The sequence below is a fragment of the Aureobasidium namibiae genome (genome assembly GCF_000721765.1).
Source record: "Aureobasidium namibiae CBS 147.97 unplaced genomic scaffold scaffold_23, whole genome shotgun sequence".
NCBI lineage: Eukaryota > Fungi > Ascomycota > Dothideomycetes > Dothideales > Saccotheciaceae > Aureobasidium > Aureobasidium namibiae.
Window position 1 is genome coordinate 132,749 of NW_013581186.1, and position 17,558 is coordinate 150,306.

Genomic DNA, 17,558 nt, shown 5'->3' on the forward strand with positions numbered 1-17,558 from the left:
CGACGGCTTCGGAGGAAAAAGACCAGAGGTGTGGCTGAGGATTTGAGAGTTGCGAGGCTGAACCCAGGGTTGATGCTTTTAATAGTGTTTCGGAGGGGCAGCCGGTGGCTTGTTGGGCGCGTCCCTGGCAATGCGAAACGAATGTGGGAAGGGGACGCGCATCGAGCATGTGGATTGTGGATACCGCTATCAAAGTGTTGCGTACTCACATCTCTGCTATCGATTTATTGTCTCTCGCTCACCTCGGTCCGTCCTCTTCAACCACATAGCGTGCTGTAGCCGTCAGACCTATTGTTTCCCTCCTGACAGATCCTTCGGTCAATCGCCCGCCCGCACCTGAAAATCCCCCGTATACACAGCCGTTGGGACACCAACCTAAAGTACAAGAAAGAGCAGGAACATACGACAACCAATGCAGCAGGAGCAGCCCTTGGAACTGCGCTGAGGCAATGGCCGACGAATCGCCCACGGTCAACAGTCGCAGGCACCGTCGCAATCAGTCGACACCGCAGACGTCCATCCAGCTACAAGACCTGGGCCCCGCTCAACATGCTCCCATATCCCAGGAACCGCCATCCCCGTCTGCCCAGCCTTCACATCGCCGTACCCTGAGCGACCGTGGCCGTAGCTTGTTTCGGCGCAATAGAGACTCGCTTTTATCACATAGCCCCGGTAGAAATCCACCACCTCCTAATCCTCGCGCTTACTCGCCCATCTCCGAGAATCCTCCCAGTCCACCAGACATCCATCGCAATCTGTCACCTCTTGCCTATGTAACCTCGCCCACTGGCCATCGCACACGAGTCGACGACCATCCCGATGAGGACGAGCGCACTCCACTGTCTCCACATGAGGGGAGTAGTTTCCAACAGGCTATGGGCTTCGCTGGCCTTAGTATAGGTGCTCCTGCTCGTCCTTCGTTGCACTCAGGTCACGGTCGCTTAGGCAGCGAGCTCAGTCTTCGCACTGTAGATGCCTCGCCTTACGATGAAGAGCCTGATGATCCAACGGGCTTCTTCCCTCATGACGAGGATATGGACACTGTGCCCTTAACAGACATGAGTCGCCTTGACGCTCACTCGCCACATCGTAATGATCGTGGCAGCTTCCAGAGTATCCGATTCCTGTCGCCATCAGTTTCGCATTCCAACAATCCAGATGTCGAATCAGGAAATCTGACTCCTTCCGGTCGTTGGAGTCGTTCGCCTGATGGTCACAGTCGCTCGCCTGCCGACAGCCGTCGTTCATTGTCGCCAATGGGAGATTCTCCGTTTCAAAGAGCGGGAGATATGATGCGCAAGATGTCGATGCGTGTTGTCAACTTGAGCAACGAGCCCGAAGTCGCTGAGCGTATGATCAGGCGCAAGTCGTCTGTAAATCATTCTTCGCGTATGTCTGAAGCTCCTGGCTTTGCTAACAACGGTGTACCTCACTCTCCCGTCAGTGAGAAGATGCCTTCACCTATGCTCCGTCCAGCCGACAAGCTCGATTCTCGTGCTCCAGATCTGAACCCATTCCGTGGCAAGTCGTTAGGCATCTTTCCGCCAGACAGCAGGTTGCGTCTTTGTTTGGCCGACTTCCTGCTTCATCCCATTACTGAGCCCTTCATCCTTGTGCTCATCGTCTTTCAAACAATTTTACTTGCTGTCGAAGCTCGCAACAACGTAAACAATGACCCGCGCTCTCAACGATTTGGAACTACCTGGATTGACATTGCTTTGCTTGCATTGTTCATCATCTACACTATCGAGATCATGATTCGAGTCATCGTATCTGGCTTCATTGTCAACCCTGTTGAATACAGTACAATTGACCGCAAGGTCGGACTCCGCACAGCTGTCATGAGAAAGGCCAACGACATGTTTGCTCTGCATCGAAAACCCTCGGTCAGGAATCTAAATCCTCTCCCACCAGCAACAGCAGGCCCCCAACCTGGTATTCTGCGCAGCTTTACCACAAACACTATGATGGAAGTGCCAGGTGGTTCAAGACAAGCTCAGTTACAACGACTAGCATTCCGAGCATTTTTGCGTCACTCTTTCAATCGACTTGATTTCCTCGCGGTATGCGCTTTTTGGATAAGCTTCGTCATTGGCATCTTCGGTGTTGAATCTCAAAAGCACGTCTTTGTCTTCCGCATGCTAAGTTGTCTTCGAATTGTACGTCTCTTAGGTATTACCAGTGGTACCTTGGTTATCTTGCGAAGTCTCAAAAAGGCTGCTCCGACTCTGCTCAATGTCGCCTTTTTAACTGGCTTCTTCTGGCTGTTATTTGCGATCATCGGAGTCCAAAGCTTCAAGTCCAGTCTTCGGCGCACATGCGTGTGGACCAATCCTGCCAATACTTCAGAAACTTATACACAATCGATGCAGTTTTGTGGCGGATACCTCTTGCCTAATGGTTCTGCAAGACCTTGGATACATCAAGACGGATCGCCTGGTGCAGATGATGCTAAAGGATTCTTCTGCCCCATCAATTCTGTCTGCACCGAGGGCGAGAATCCCTACAATGGGACCGTCAGTTTTGACAACATATTCCAGTCACTCGAGATGGTGTTTGTCGTCATGTCCTCAAACACTTTCTCGGATCTACTCTACTACCTTGCCGATAGTGACTATCTTTCCGCTGGTATATTCTTTGCTGCCGGAATTATTGTCTTCCCACTTTGGCTGGTCAACTTGTTGATTGCCGTCATTACATCTTCATTCCAGGTCATCAGAGACGAGAGCAAAGCCAGTGCCTTCACCGCGCAAGAGCAGGTCAAGCATCTCGACGCGGGAGAGGACAGTGGTGACTTCAAGCAGAAGACGAGCACGCTGAAACAGTTCGTCAATAGCACACGATGGATTTGGATTGGCGTCATCACATACGGCTTAATCGTACAATGCCTGCGTAGTGCATATATGAGCCCGGATCGGGCAGCTTTCTTGAGTAAGTCTTTCGCCTCTTTATTGATCAGTGCAAGCTAATCATATTCAAGGCTCTTCTGAGTTGGGCGTTACAATTGCCCTGGACTTCGAGATCATCCTCAGATTCATGGCAGATTGGCGCCGATTCCATAAAAGCAAGCGCAATCTCGTTGATCTTGCACTGGCTATAATCACCACAGTCATACAGATTCCGATAATCAAACACTCCGGGCAGCCATATGCGTGGTTGACGTTCTTCCAGATCATCAGAATCTACCGCGTCGTTCTCGCAGTCGAGATTACCCGTACGCTTATTGTACGTATATGTCTACATGACCTACGACTCGCAATCCACTAACGTGCTTGACAGCTCACCGTGTTGGGCGATTTCTCAGGTTTGACTAATTTGATCATGTTTGTGATGTTGCTGTGCTTCCTTGCGGCCATATTCGCTACCCAGATCTTCCGTGGACAGATTCCTGAAGACAACGATGAAGGCGAAGCTATTCGCGTTCCGTTTTTTGACATATACAACGCCTTCCTGGGTATGTATCAGATATTCTCAAGTGAGAATTGGACAGATATTATGTACGACGTTACTTCGTATAATGTTTTGTACAACAACGGTTGGATTGGTGCGGCATTCTGTATCATGTGGTTCATCCTAGCAAACTGTAAGTCTGAGACCCTTCAATTGTGTCATGCGTATAACTTGCTGATCTACCTAGTCATTGTCTTGAATATGTTTATTGCTGTCATCCAGGAAAACTTCGATGTCTCCGAAGATGAAAAGCGCTTACAGCAAGTCAAGGCATTTCTTGCCAAGCGACAAGTCAACGCCTCGTCCGGTAGTCAGGGTTCGTTGTCATTGTCAACAATCTTCAAGCTCGGCCAAGTCCGTCGACAAGACCCACTCGACTACGGATCGGCACAAACGGAAATGCTTCTCAAGGATGCAGTGGTTCGAGACTTCCTTGATGATCACGGTGTTGATCCCGATGCAAGTCTTCCCAGTACATCTGAAGGCATATCAAACGACAGTCCACCTGTGAAGTCAGGCACTTTGTCTCAACGATGGGAAAAGCTGCTCAATCGCCTCTTCAATCGCGAGCCCAATCCATTCTATTCCAATGTAGAGCTTCAGAAGGCTCACGAGGAAGTGGATACTCGTCGCATGGTCAAAGAGGTTGTGGCAGCCAATGAGAGAGTAAAGAGAGCTCAGCGCGACTACTTGAGAAAGTACCCGAACTACAATGTCTCGCTCTTCATCTTCAGGATCAACAATCCTGCTAGAAGGTTGTGCCAGAGGATTGTCGGTCCAGGTCGTGGCGGTGACCGCATAGAAGGTGTCGCACCCTACAGACCTATTTGGTATGGCTTCTCGGCGTTCATCTACGCGGCCATTGTGGCCATGGTGCTCTTGGCCTGTGTCACGACGCCTCTGTATCAGAAGGAGTATTTCAAGACACACCACTTTCAAGCGCTGAACTGGTTTGTGTACAGCGATATGGGCTTCGCGACTCTGTTCACCATCGAGTCTGTTATCCGAGTTATCGCTGATGGGTTCTACTGGACGCCTAACGCATACTATCGCAGCTCTTGGGGTATTATTGATGGCATCGTCTTGGTTACATTGTGGACAGATATCTTCACCACAATCTATAACCCAGGCGGTGGTTCAAGAGCTGTTGGTGCTTTCAAGGCGTTGAGAGCCCTCAGATTGCTCAACGTCAGTGACAATGCTAGAGATACCTTCCACTCTGTTATCGTCATGGGTGGTTGGAAAGTCGTCTCTGCAGCGTTCGTTTCGATGAGTTTGCTCATTCCATTTGCCATATACGGTCTGAACCTCTTCAATGGACGGTTCATGGAATGTAATGATGGCAACATTGTTTCATCCTTGACAGACTGTACTGGCGAATACTTCAGTTCGCCGTACGAGTGGAACGTGCTTGCACCACGTCAAGTCGCCAACCCATACTACGATTTTGATAACTTCGGATCTTCGTTGTTCATCCTCTTCCAGATCGTCTCACAAGAAGGTTGGATCGACGTCATGTGGACTGGCCAATCTATCACCGGGATTTTCACCCAGCCCAGTGCTTTCTCGTCCCAAGGAAACGCTGTGTTCTTCGTTGCTTTCAACTTGCTCGGTGCAGTCTTCGTCTTGACGCTCTTTGTTAGTGTCTTTATGCGCAACTACACGGAACAGACTGGAGTCGCTTTCTTGACAACTGAGCAGCGATCGTGGCTCGAGTTGCGGAAACTACTTCGACAGATATCACCATCCAAACGACCCTCATCTAAGGAGGTGCGGGAGACTTGGAAAGAGTGGTGCTATCGCCGAGCAGTGACAAAGAACGGCAGATGGCAGCGTAGCGTTACCGCAGTACTTGTGTTTCACCTGCTGTTACTATGCCTCGAATGGTATCCGGACAACAACCGCTGGGACAGGGCACGAGACTATATCTTCCTGGTGCTGACGCTCTTCTACATCGTCAACATTGTCATCCGCATCATTGGCCTTTCCTGGACTCGGTTCCGAAAGAGTGCTTGGGACATGTACTCGATCTTCTCAGTCTCCGGCACGTTCGTTACACTGGTCTTGCTCCTGACCAACTTCAAGAACAGAGACTACGTCCAAGTACACAAGTTGTTCCTTGTATCGATTGCATTACTCCTGATTCCTAGAAACAATCAGCTGGACCAGCTTTTCAAGACTGCGGCCGCTAGTTTCACGTCCATTGCCAATCTTGTGGCGACGTGGTTCGTCCTCTTCCTGGTATTTGCTATTGCTTTCACACAGACTTTTGGTTTGACCAGGTTCGCCGAGGGTGAAACAGATAATCAAAACTTCCGCACTGTGCCCAAAGCTCTAGTCATGCTGTTCCGGATGAGTTCTGGAGAGGGCTGGAATGAGGTGATGGCGGACTTCGCATCGGTCACCCCGCCCTATTGCACGATCGGAGACCATTACTACGATGGTGATTGTGGTAGCGGCGGGTGGGCTATGGCCTTATTCATTTCCTGGAATATCCTCAGCATGTACGTGTTTATGAATCTGTTCATTTCGCTGATTTACGAGAGTTTCTCGTACGTCTATCAACGAAGTAACGGATTGTCGGTCATCAGCAGAGAGGAGATTCGACGATTCAAGCAAGCTTGGGCAGAGTTTGACCCAAGTGGCTCGGGATACATCTCAAAAGAGAAGTTCCCCCGCTTGCTAGGAGTAAGTCCACCTTATTAACAGGTCTTGTTGATGTATACTGACCTTTACAGGAACTCTCTGGTGTCTTCGAGATGCGTATCTATGATGGCGACTTCACGGTCCGCAATATTATCGCAGACTGCACTTCTCGACCGCACCGCGCCCACCCTCTTGGCTTGGACGGCCCAAAGGATAGTCCCCAGATCGACCTCGAAAAGCTCAACGAACGTCTGGCCGAGATTCCGATCGAGGAAATCCGAAGACGCAGGAGACGTATGAACATCTTCTACGAGGAAGTACTGGTCTCAGCCGACCCTGATCGTGGTGTTGAGTTCAATTCACTCCTAATGATTCTGGCCCATTACAAAGTCATCAACGATAACAAGAGTCTGCGATTGGAAGAATTCTTGCGTCGCCGCGCTCGTTTGCAGCGTGTTGAGGAGGCTGTACGCCGTAACGTTGTCGTAGGTTTCTTTGATACTCTGTACTGGGCACGTCGCTTTAGAAAGTCACTGGAAGCCAAAAAGAGCGCACGCATGACTGTGGTACCTCAATTGGACGTTCCCGAGATCTACATTCAGGACGACGGCGAGGATGCTGCGAACACTGGTCATAGGACTCCCTCGGCTCCATCTACGCCTATCGATCATCAAACTCCCAGCTGGCTTGGTGATAGTGACTTCGGCACTCCAACGTTTACTGTCGACCCCTCGGCATCTCGACCTAATATTGATCGCAGCAACTCCATCCAAGTTTCACCGTTAGCCTCGCCAACAACACGTCCACGGACATACTCGAACGTATCGCCGTCTGATATTCCCGAAGACTGGCATTTCGCGGAAGCACTGATTGAGGGCTACAACCGGTCTAGATCACCGTCACCGTCACCTCAACATCTCGACCCCGATGCTACATCAGATGCCTACGGTGGCCTGGGCCTAGGAGCAGGTTCCAGAAGTCGTGCACAAACACTGTCTGCCACGAGTCCAGAGCCCCGCCCTCGAGCAGGCACTTTGTCCGTCGCCGGTACACCAAGCGCAGGTGTTCGTTCGCGTGCCGCTAGCTCGGTCAATCAACAGAGCGTCCTCGACGTCCTGGACACCTCGGCATGGGGCGAGAGTATCAGGCGTAGCTTCACAACTCGTGGGTCGACTGTTGGACCACACTCTGCTTCGCGGGACGCAAGCGCTGAGCCTATGCCACATATTCCTGATACACGACCTTCGACTTCGTCGCACGCAGACAGGCATGATCATGAGCACACACATGATCGATAGTCCTATCAAATACCTAATGTAGAAAGATCTGTGAATTTTCTTCTTCTGTAACTTTGCATAGCGGGGGCGTTGTTTGAGACATGAGGTCTATAGAGAGGCTGCTTTTGCCGTATGATAAACACATGTCATCCATGCCCACGTCGTACTGTTCGCTTTTGGGACGTGAATAACAAGTGATATACGGCTTGTCAGAAGAGCTCGCCTCGACTCTGCCAGGCCTCTCCAAACTTGTGACTCTTGTGCTTCTCTCATGATGGTCTGCAGCAACGTTTCCACTACAGTGCAATGAACTTCGGAGCAAACCATGCATCTACTCATACACATCTACTTATGCTCATCCACTCATGCACATCTACCCGTGCTCATCTACGGGTATCTTCTGTCAACCAGTAGCTCGATACAAAAGTTAAGATCTGATTAGGGAATAATGTATCCCCATGAACAATGTGATCAGCCACTGTCCAAGCTACTGATACGACCAATGCATTTCTTCTCCTTCATACTCATCTGCTCATTGATCCTCGTCGTCTTCCTGATCGTATTTAGAACCACCATCTGCCTCATCCTCGCTACGAACTTCGCCTCAGAATGTGCGGACACCTCCTTGATAGTTGCGGCCATGACGGATCTGGTAATCATCAGAATCCTTGAAGTCCTTATGTTGACGATCTTTAGCTCCCTGTCGTGTGAGGCAGCTGGTCTTGAGCATCGTAACACGGTTGCAGTTGGACACGCCCCCTGCGTAATCCACAATGTCGGCTAGCGTAAACACGGCGTATGATCTAGATTCGCCGGCAACTTGACAGAGGCCACGTAGTTGAGGGTCTTTGCTTGTGTCCCACGCGTATGCAACAACTAGGATCGTGGCTCGATCTTGAGACTTCGCCCATGTTGTAAAGCGTTGCCAGCTGGCCGTTAGCGTATCGACACCCTGCACGACGAGTGTACTCGGGCCTGGAAGCTGTAGAAGCCTCTCAATTCCAGTGGTGAGGATCGCTACGGTGTTGTGGGTGCCAATGTATCGATCAAGCCCTGCTTCGTTTTGCTCCTTCCGAAAACCTTTGTTCTACAGCACGGTTGGCGATTGCCGACACCTTCGCTGACTTGCAGTTGCATGCAGATATACCTTCGATGCGAACTTTAGAATAGTTGATTCCCAACTTTTTTCACACATCGGCAGCAAAGAATGTGTAATGAAACGGTCGCACTGTGGTGTAGCCAGGTGATGCGCGGTATGTCAAGACGACATCACTGATGTCCACGTTGGATAGTATATCTGGCCTGAATCACCTCTTCATGTATGACGGACTTGGCTGAACCTCATAAAGGTGGATGTATGGACTTGATGGCTGTGTTACAACCCCCTGGTGTGGTGTCAGCTGTTGCGCAAAAAGCGTAGTAAGGAGGATATATATCTACATGCACGTATCACCTCTACCGACACACTTAGTGCATGATTTGCCGATGTTTCGGGGGTTGACTTGCATGACAACCGCTTTGCTGTCTTCGGCATTCTGAGCACTACAGACTGTGTATCTCGATGGGCATCATCCTGTTTCTCGAGAATATCGTGCATGTTTATAGCTGTACCCGCTGTATACTTTTGCACGGAGGAAAGTGGTGCACGTACAAACTGTCGTGATAGATTCTGCAAACCTCGGCGCACGGAAAACAAGATCAACGTACCAAGATACCAGGCAACAGATGGAGGGAGATCTGGCAAAAAAGACAACACAAAAAGTGCAAAAAGAGATAGCTAAGCTCGGTTTCGATCCGAGGTCCTCCGGGTTGGCATGTTTATGAGCCCGGCGCGCTGCATTGAGTTAGTATGGTGGTTTGGTGTGTAGTGTGGATCATTGTTACGAACCTTCCGCTGCGCCACTCAGCTAAGTGGATGAGAATTTTCCGCCCAAATAATATATATTGCTCACACCCAATAGCACACTTCGCTATCATACGATCGATCGCTACAGAAACATACGCGTGTCATCATAACTTCGCAATGTTTGTTGTTGGCTAGGTAGGTAGAATCTGGCAGCTCCATATCCAAAATCTTTGGCGGCGTGAGTCGGATTTGGATGGACATCACGCACCTTCCTCTACGCTGTTACACGACCCTGGGATCTTGGACAGCACATCCTCGAACCATTATCAGAGGAAATGCCAGAAAAGTCTACACGTTGCAAGCAAGTACAAACAAGTAGTGTCATCGATATAAACGAGTGGTGTGAGCGTTGCAGTCGTGTCACCAGCCTCCAACTTTCCAAGCGCGTACGGACACACGCTGATGTCATGACTATGAAACGATGAACCGCGAACAAACATCGACCTTGCAGTTCCCATCTGATCCACTCTATCGACATCGTTGGAACCTCAATCATGGAACACTACAAACCTCACCATGGCTCGACATTCGAGGGCTATTACTCGAAGTTCCGGTTGCCATCTGGCGCACATCTAGCACTGATCATCTGCACAGTGCCAGGAGCTGAAACGCGACCTCACAACATCACCTTTACATATGTACCAGAAGGAGACGTGACCAAATGTTTTCAACGCGAGGTCTTTGTCGATGAACTGAAGATGGTCAAGGGAGAGGGTGACATAGCATTCGAGCAACATTGGAAGGGGGGCCACGTCAAGGTGTGGAACGATTCAACAACCGAATACAGCATCGACCATCTGGAAGACGAGGGCTTCAGCTTCAAGGGCAGAACAACCAGCCACACACCATGGATGCCCGACATGGATACGCCAGAAGGCGCACTCGTCTACCTCCCTCTCCCTCTGCATTGGCACGTGCATTCGGTGGCTTCAGACTGCGAATTCGAAATGAAAATCAACAACTACGACTTACCCGAGGAAGACAAGAAGGGTGTCGCATCCGTTCACCAAGAGAAAAACTGGGCCAACAGTTTCCCTTCGGCTCACCACTGGGTCCAAGCCCGCGACGGCGACCGCGGTATCTGCATTGCCGGCGGCGAGATCCTCGGCATGGAAGCTTACCTTCTCGGCTACCACGCCAGCGACCCCAAGTACAGTATGGCCTTCCGCCCACCCTTTGCCGTCAAAGCCGCTGGTATTGCTCCCTTCATGAGTGTCGAGCACAGCTGGGACACGCGCACCTTTGAGCTCAGCATCCAAAGTTTCACACAAAAAATTGTGATTTCAGCGAGGGCACCGATTGGTTCATTCTTCACTCTGAGCTCGCCGTTCCCTGATGGCCATCGTCTCAACTTCTTGGCGGAAAGTTTCCAGGCTTCGATCAGTGTCAAGGTGTATCATGCTGGTGTGTTGGGACCTTGGGAGTTTGTGCATGAGGACAAATTTGAACATGGCAGTTTGGAGTTTGGTGCTGGGTACTATCCTCCTGCGGGTAAGGAGGATCGCTTTTACTGAGACAGTCTGCATGTTGCTTTTCTCGTGCTGTAATGCATACCATAATGGAAAACATACTCATACCTTAGAATGAAACCCTGAGAACCAGATAACGAACATGCATCATACCCAGGGCTCAGTCTTTAGCGCGAAATATCCGCAGCCGCTTACCACAGGTCTGTGCTCACAAGCCAGGGTGCTACCCTCTACCACCATTTTCGAGGTCGATGTGCATGTTTCTCCGCGACGTGATGCCTATGTCGTCTTCAGTATAGACCCATATGTACTCATGGTAGCCTCCTATGCCTATACTGGTAGGTGAATCATTTAGGTATCTCTACCAACTGTGATGTACAAATTTGAAGAATCTGGACAACGACTTTAGCAGATGGTCCCGATCTGTGTGCAAAATCATATCGACCTTCCAAGATCATGATCAATTCTAGCACTTTCAAGGCCATCGAGCACCGACATGAGCGCTGAGCTAGACAAACTCGTCATGCATGTATCTGTATTTGGATACCAGTAGTACGTAAAGATAGATCATGTGAGCGAGCGACCGCGAGAACTTGGACAGGGTCACGTTTTGACTTGATCATTTGACTACTGACCAGCCCCACTACCCCACATGCCGAGTGGGGAGCAGTATAAGAGCAACCGACCTCCCGATCAATCAAATCAAGAACCACCTTCAAATCGAAATGCCTGAACTCAATCACGACAAACTGAACGCTACATTCGTCAGTATAGATCTCGATCCCTGCTCACAATACCGAGGAATCCAATACGGAACCATCAGCAAGAGATTTGAAGAACCAACATTGAAGACCGATTGGAATGGACAACGAGTAGATTGTCAGCAGTGGGGACCAAGATGTCCTCAAAACAAGTATGATATCGGTCATCTTCTACGAGCACCAGAAGGTGACATCTTCTACGACGAAACCGAGGACGAGTTCAAATGCTTGAATCTGGATATCACTATTCCTGCCAATACGCCGAGTGATGGGGCTCGACTGCCTGTTATGATATGGATCCATGGTGGCTCTCAGATTATCAGTTTTGGGAACGGAGCGAGCAAAGCTGGAGATACGACGAGGATTGTTGCAGAGTCAGCCATACACTCAAAGCCCATGATTGTGGTTTCTGTGCAGTACAGACTGAACATGTTTCATGTTGGAGATGGCATCGGCAACAAGAATCTTGGCTTCAAAGATCAGCAATTGGCTATTCAATGGGTGTCTCGGTATATTGCTGGATTTGGTGGCGATCCTGACGATATCACGCTTGCTGGAGAGAGTGCAGGAGCTGTTTTCGTGCATGCATTGATTGTGAGTGGAGCTCCTGTTAAGCGTGGTATTCTCATGTCTGGGTCCTTGCACATGTCGCCACCACAGCCGGAGGCAAGGGCGAAGATTATGCTCATAGACCCGGTTCTTGACAAACTAAAAGCGAAAGGATACACGTCTTTCGGAGAAGCCTCAGTACAAGCGATGCTAGAAGCACAAGCCGAGATACCTATACCATCAGTATTTCTCCAGGACGACGAATGCTTTGCAGCCTGGCAAGAAAACACAGGCAACATTCAAGAGCTGATAATCGGAGACTGCGAGTTCGAGTCAGTCCTGTGGCGTAACGGCGTGGAAGCAATGTCAGCAGAGCAGATTGTAGAATGCTTTGAAAAAGCAGACTCTTCCAGCAACAGGCTAAAGGAACTATATTACATCAACAAGTTTCGAGCACCACAATGCAGACACGGCGCATTGGACTTTATGAACGACATTCGCTTTGCATTGCCAGTACCGTTGGTCGCAAACAGATATGAGAAAGAGGGGAAGAAAGTATATAGATACTTGTTTGATCAGGCCAACCCATGGCAGCCTTCATCCCGAGCTCACCATGCAGTTGACCTACTCTACCTCTTCAATGGATTCGACATGACGATGAACCCATCAGCGGAGGAGCTCGGCAAAGAGTTGAGGAGACGCTTCATCTGGTACATCAACGGAGAAGCACCTTGGACGATACGCAAGACCATGGCATTTGGACCGTTGGGAGACACTAGAGAGATTGATGATGGAGGGGTTGCAGCTCGCAGACGCACACGACAGATGGATGAGGTGAACAAGCTAGATGCCAGCGATGTGGCTGCAGTGTTTGGAAGCCTTGCAGCTGGGAGAATCAGTCTGCACAACTAGAGTGTTTCGTAGCGTTAGTTGCAACACATCAGGCCATGAGAGGTCGCAGTACAGGTCTGCCCCGCTCTTGCTGTGCAGTGTAGCATGCGTTTGCCGAGATACAGCTGTGCTTGGCCTTGAGATCGGTGATGAGATGTTGACGACAAGGACTTCTGGAAAGCTCGTGCTGGCTCAAGACGACACGACAGAGATGTTGATCTCTATCTCTATAAACCAGTCGACATGATCAATCAACGATGTGATAGGATTACGGGCAGCTGCCACGGACGACCCTTGCTTCCACCTTTCACCTTCCACGTTCGATGACTGACACCACAGACGCATGTAAGGATGCACGTCAACGCACGTGAGTCAGCAAGCCGAGCCATCGTTTGGCGGCGGGGATGTGTTTGGACACTACAGCCTGGATCCTATGAGCCAACTGCATAGACCCAGAGTTTGCGGTCTAAGGACAGCAGAGTGACAGGATGAGATGTCGTCACGTCGTCCTGTTCCCCGCTGCCCCGCTGCTCTTGCCATCCATATACCTGTCTGGAGTGTCCTCAGCAGTGCAGAAGCCCCCCAGCCAGCATTGGACTTGGACTTGGTTGTTGTCAGCCGTCAGTCTGCTCATGAGCCGGCCTCTGCCGCAGTGTGCCCCTCACGAAAAACAGCCGCGTCTTTTCACTCAATCGGATCGGCTTGTCGCGCTCACCGAGGGTCTGTGCCAGGCGCGACTAAGCTCGGAAAAAAGCGCAAAGCGCAAACGCCAAACCACTTGACGGCTTGACTGTAGTAGATTTTCTTTCCACTCGCTTCTTGCGGCCCGAACGAACAAAGTGACGGAGCTGGCTCGCTGATTGTTCGCCTTCTCGTCTGGACTCTGGTCGTATTCTTCTCTCGCTCCAAGAAAGCCCTCTCTGCTTGCACTTGTCGTTCCAATTTCGACCGAGCTCGTTTTACGTGTGCGAAGCCAACGCCTGTCTGCCGCGTCGCATCTGGAGCCCGGCATCCAACACCGCCAACTACGAGTCCCCGACTGACGTCCTCTGTCAGCCTGCGCCTGTTCAAGTCCAAGCCTGAGTCGCTTGTCCTGGTGTATATCGTGCGGGGAGGTCAACCTTGAACCTTCCCGGACAAGTTGAGACTGCGCGACAGCTCTCAACTAATTTCTTTGGAACCGCCCAACCGGGCCCACAAGACAGCTCAGAAAGAGACGAGAGAAATCTCTGATTCTACAGCCATGTCTTTCTCATACGCACAAGCAGCCAAGGGCCGCTCTGCAGCAAAAGCATCTGGTACAGAAACGCCGTCTTCCAACTCAGTAACCGAGGATCCTCATGGTCTCACAGTCGACTCCAAGGCCGAGGCCCATGCAGGAGGAGACACATCCAGTGTCACATCTGCTAACAACAACGACGATGGCTTGTCCACACCGACCAGAGCCTCTTCCGAGTCAACATGGGACACCAAGTCGCAGAACTCGGATCGCCCCGCCAAAGCAGAAAACTCCGACTCGAAGACCGATGCAACCGAAGCCAAGGAGGAGACTCCCAAGCAACAAAAACCCAGATACCGCGAGGCTCTCATCCCGTCCGTGAACATCTGGGAGCAAAGAGCATCGACCATGACTCACACCAAGCCCACATCATCGGCACCTGTCACCACCAACGGCAAGCAGGAAAGAAAGGCCGACAAGGCAAAGAATTCAGATACAAAGAAGCCCGTTGCTAGCAGCACAAGGAATCGTGAGCAGCGTCAGACCTCGGAGGTACCCAAAGCTCGGGCAAACGGTTCAGCTCCTCCACCAACAAGCGATGTTGCATGGCCTACCATGGAGACCGCTCGCGAGGAGGAGCGCAAGAAGACTCAAGTTCAGGAGGAGAAGGCGCCAAAGGAGACCAGCACCGCACCGGCTACCAAGAAGACCGAATGGGTTAACCTCCCTTACGTGCCTACCGCTGTCTTCGAGACCACCTTGCCCACAAGGGGAGCTCCCCGTACTGCTACTCGTGGAGGCGCTCGTGGTGGAAGCAATATGACTGGCCGCACAACTTACCAGAACGGTCAGAATGGAGAAAAGTCTGCGTCAAAGCCTGTCGACGCTGCTCAGGAACAGATCGCTGCTGCGAATGCCGAGGCAGACCGCGAGTCCATGCCTCCACCGCCCAAGCCCGTCAAGGTCGAAGAACCCAAGGATGCTGCCTCGACCAATGGTGTGTCTCACGAAACCCCTGTCACCAATGGCGCCTCCAAGGGTCACACTTCAGCTCGTCGCAACAAATCCCCTCGCAAGTTCGAGCCATCCGCTCGTCGCCAGTCTGCTGCCTCGCTACACGCAGACGCTCCCAATGGAGCTCACTCAGAGGCCACAAAGACTGCCAACAAGGAGCGCTCCTTCGATAACCAGTCATCGTTCCGCGAGTCCAAGACAAGCAAGCGTGGAAGAGGTGGACACCGTGGCGGTCTTACCAACGGCCACTTTTCTGCTCAAAACTACAGCAATGGCTTCCCTGGCGATTTCACTCCTGCAGCCCCTTCCTTCCCTCCTCGTGGTGGTCATTTCCCTCAGCAGAGCCGTGGTGGCTTCCGTGGAGGCATGCGCTCCCAATCCATACCTTTCGACTATGGCCGTGGCCAGTACCCTGGCTACCCCATGATGGTTCCTCAAGGCTTCGCACCTGAATTCTATGGTGGTTACATGCCACCCGTCCCTGCTTACCAGCCCGGAGCTGAGCAGATGTACATGGTTCCCGCAATCTCACAGCAAATCGAGTACTACTTCTCCCTGGATAACCTGGTCAAGGACACTTTCTTCCGCAAACACATGGACTCCCAAGGATTTGTCTTCCTGACATTCGTTGCTGACTTCAACAGATTGAAGTCTTTGACCACCGACTACGAGCTGTTGAAGTATGTATGCCTTAACTCGCCAAACATCGAACTCCGTACCGGCCAAGATGGAAAGGATCGTCTACGAAAGGCTGGCGACTGGGAGATGTGGGTTCTGCCCATGGCTGAGCGCGACCCCTCTGCTCAGAATGACGGCCCAGTGTCGTTTGAGCGTCCTGCTGTTCCTCACATTGGAATGGCTGCACCCTTCTTCCCTGGTGGCATGGAGCAGTTCGCCGAGAATGCTGGATTTGAAGAGTTCAGAGGCCGTCAAGCCAAGTCGCCTCACCGCGAGAATGGCATGTCGCCCATGGGCAGCTACTTCATTCCCGCTGAGGACATGGGTGGTGAGCCAGACAACTTCCCTAGCACACAAATTGACAACCTGACCGTCGTCGTCCGCAAGCATGAGGAGACTCCTCGTCGTGCTCCGTACCATACCGCAGGAACCAGGACCTTTTCCGATGGATCTATTGACTCAAAGAACATCTACGAAGAAGTCCAGAAGACCAATGTCCCTGAAAGCAAGCCTCCTACCAGCCAGCCCGAACAGCAGGTCGCTACCAACGGCGATGCCGCTGCTGTCGACGGTCCTGCAGTAACTCTGTTCTGGGTCAAGGATCAGAACTCACCTGTCGAGACCCTTCCCGAGGACACCACGCACGAGATGTACAGCCACCTTCGCGGCAAGGCCCTGTCGCAGCGTGAAGTTGCAGCCACAGGCACCTGCCCTTACGACATGGACGTTCTTTACCAGTTCTGGTCGCACTTCCTGATCCGCAACTTCAACTCGAGCATGTACGCCGAGTTCCGTCACCTTGCCTTTGCCGACGCTGCTCAGCGTCACAACTCTACCGGCATTGCCAACCTTATCAAGTACTATAGCGAGGCTTTGGCCAGCCAGATCCCCATCCGCGAGCATGTGGGACGTCACTTCATCGAGCTTCTTCAGTCCGAGAAGGCCGGTGGTGAGCGCATTGCTTTCGGCCAGCTTCGCGAGTCGTGGCGAAGCTCTTCATTCAACGTCAGTAACCGCAAGAAGTTTGGTGAGATGATCGACGCAGACCTCAAGGCGGAGCTTGAGGCATAATTTCATTATTACTTTGACTGTTTTTTTGTTTTTCGAAAAAGTCACATATGCTATGGGCGTTACTCAGGGCGTTTTTATTTCAAGCATGGGACAAAAGCCGGTGATAGATTATCTTCCAGCATGGGCGGGCAAAAAGGCGCATCTTTGTGCTTCACCAAAAGCAACGTTTAGCTGCAGGGATGGGTAGGGAGACGGGGGTTCTTGATTGCTTTCTTTGCACACACACGCCGACATGGTAAAATTGTCCTGGTTATGGATTCTTTTCTTTCTTTTCTCTTTACTTTTCCTTGATGCCTTTCCTTCTCAATTCTTCTCTTTTCTTGATTTTGATGTGGTTGAAGTTTGCCCCGTTGCATTTGGGCAAGATTGCTGTTGGCAGGATTAGAAGGTGGATGATGGGGCAGAAAAGCTATGTTTATGATTTGTAAATACCCGAAACCCTTCGCTCATTGAATGATCCAAACATGATTACAGTAAGGAAGTGAAGTTAAGACTGACAGCAAGCAAAGCCTGAGAGACCCGAGATAAGATTAGATGATCGCGTCTTTCCGAGTCGCCACCCGTCTGCGCCACCTCTCCCCGCATCCTGCCCTGACTACTTAGGCAGCTGCTATCCTGCACCTTTCT

At 51.1% G+C, this 17,558-nt stretch overlaps 5 protein-coding genes across 5 annotated transcripts; 4 read left to right on the plus strand and 1 right to left on the minus strand.

Moving 5' to 3' along the window:
• Positions 1–449: 449 nt before the first annotated feature.
• On the plus strand, positions 450–7,394 carry M436DRAFT_57355 (calcium channel-like protein subunit Cch1; the record flags this gene model as incomplete). The annotated part of the gene is made up of 6 exons (XM_013567716.1): positions 450–2,931; positions 2,981–3,225; positions 3,280–3,583; positions 3,638–6,138; positions 6,189–7,044; positions 7,159–7,394. The coding sequence occupies 6 exons, from the start codon at positions 450–452 to the stop codon at positions 7,392–7,394; spliced, it is 6,624 nt and encodes a 2,207-aa protein (XP_013423170.1).
• Positions 7,395–7,977: 583 nt separating this feature from the next.
• On the minus strand, positions 7,978–9,480 carry M436DRAFT_67655 (uncharacterized protein; the record flags this gene model as incomplete). The annotated part of the gene is made up of 3 exons (XM_013567733.1): positions 7,978–8,460; positions 9,081–9,110; positions 9,376–9,480. The coding sequence occupies 3 exons, from the start codon at positions 9,478–9,480 to the stop codon at positions 7,978–7,980; spliced, it is 618 nt and encodes a 205-aa protein (XP_013423187.1).
• A 293-nt stretch (positions 9,481–9,773) lies between these two features.
• M436DRAFT_57371 (uncharacterized protein) lies at positions 9,774–10,793 on the plus strand (the record flags this gene model as incomplete). The annotated part of the gene is made up of 1 exon (XM_013567718.1): positions 9,774–10,793. One exon carries the CDS (start codon positions 9,774–9,776, stop codon positions 10,791–10,793), a length of 1,020 nt encoding a protein of 339 aa, XP_013423172.1.
• A 680-nt stretch (positions 10,794–11,473) lies between these two features.
• M436DRAFT_57181 (alpha/beta-hydrolase) lies at positions 11,474–12,970 on the plus strand (the record flags this gene model as incomplete). The annotated part of the gene is made up of 1 exon (XM_013567690.1): positions 11,474–12,970. One exon carries the CDS (start codon positions 11,474–11,476, stop codon positions 12,968–12,970), a length of 1,497 nt encoding a protein of 498 aa, XP_013423144.1.
• A 3,478-nt stretch (positions 12,971–16,448) lies between these two features.
• On the plus strand, positions 16,449–16,925 carry M436DRAFT_9917 (uncharacterized protein; the record flags this gene model as incomplete). Its single annotated transcript, XM_013567650.1, has 1 exon — positions 16,449–16,925. A coding segment is annotated over one exon (477 nt), but the record flags the coding sequence as incomplete, so codon positions are not given.
• Positions 16,926–17,558: the final 633 nt, after the last annotated feature.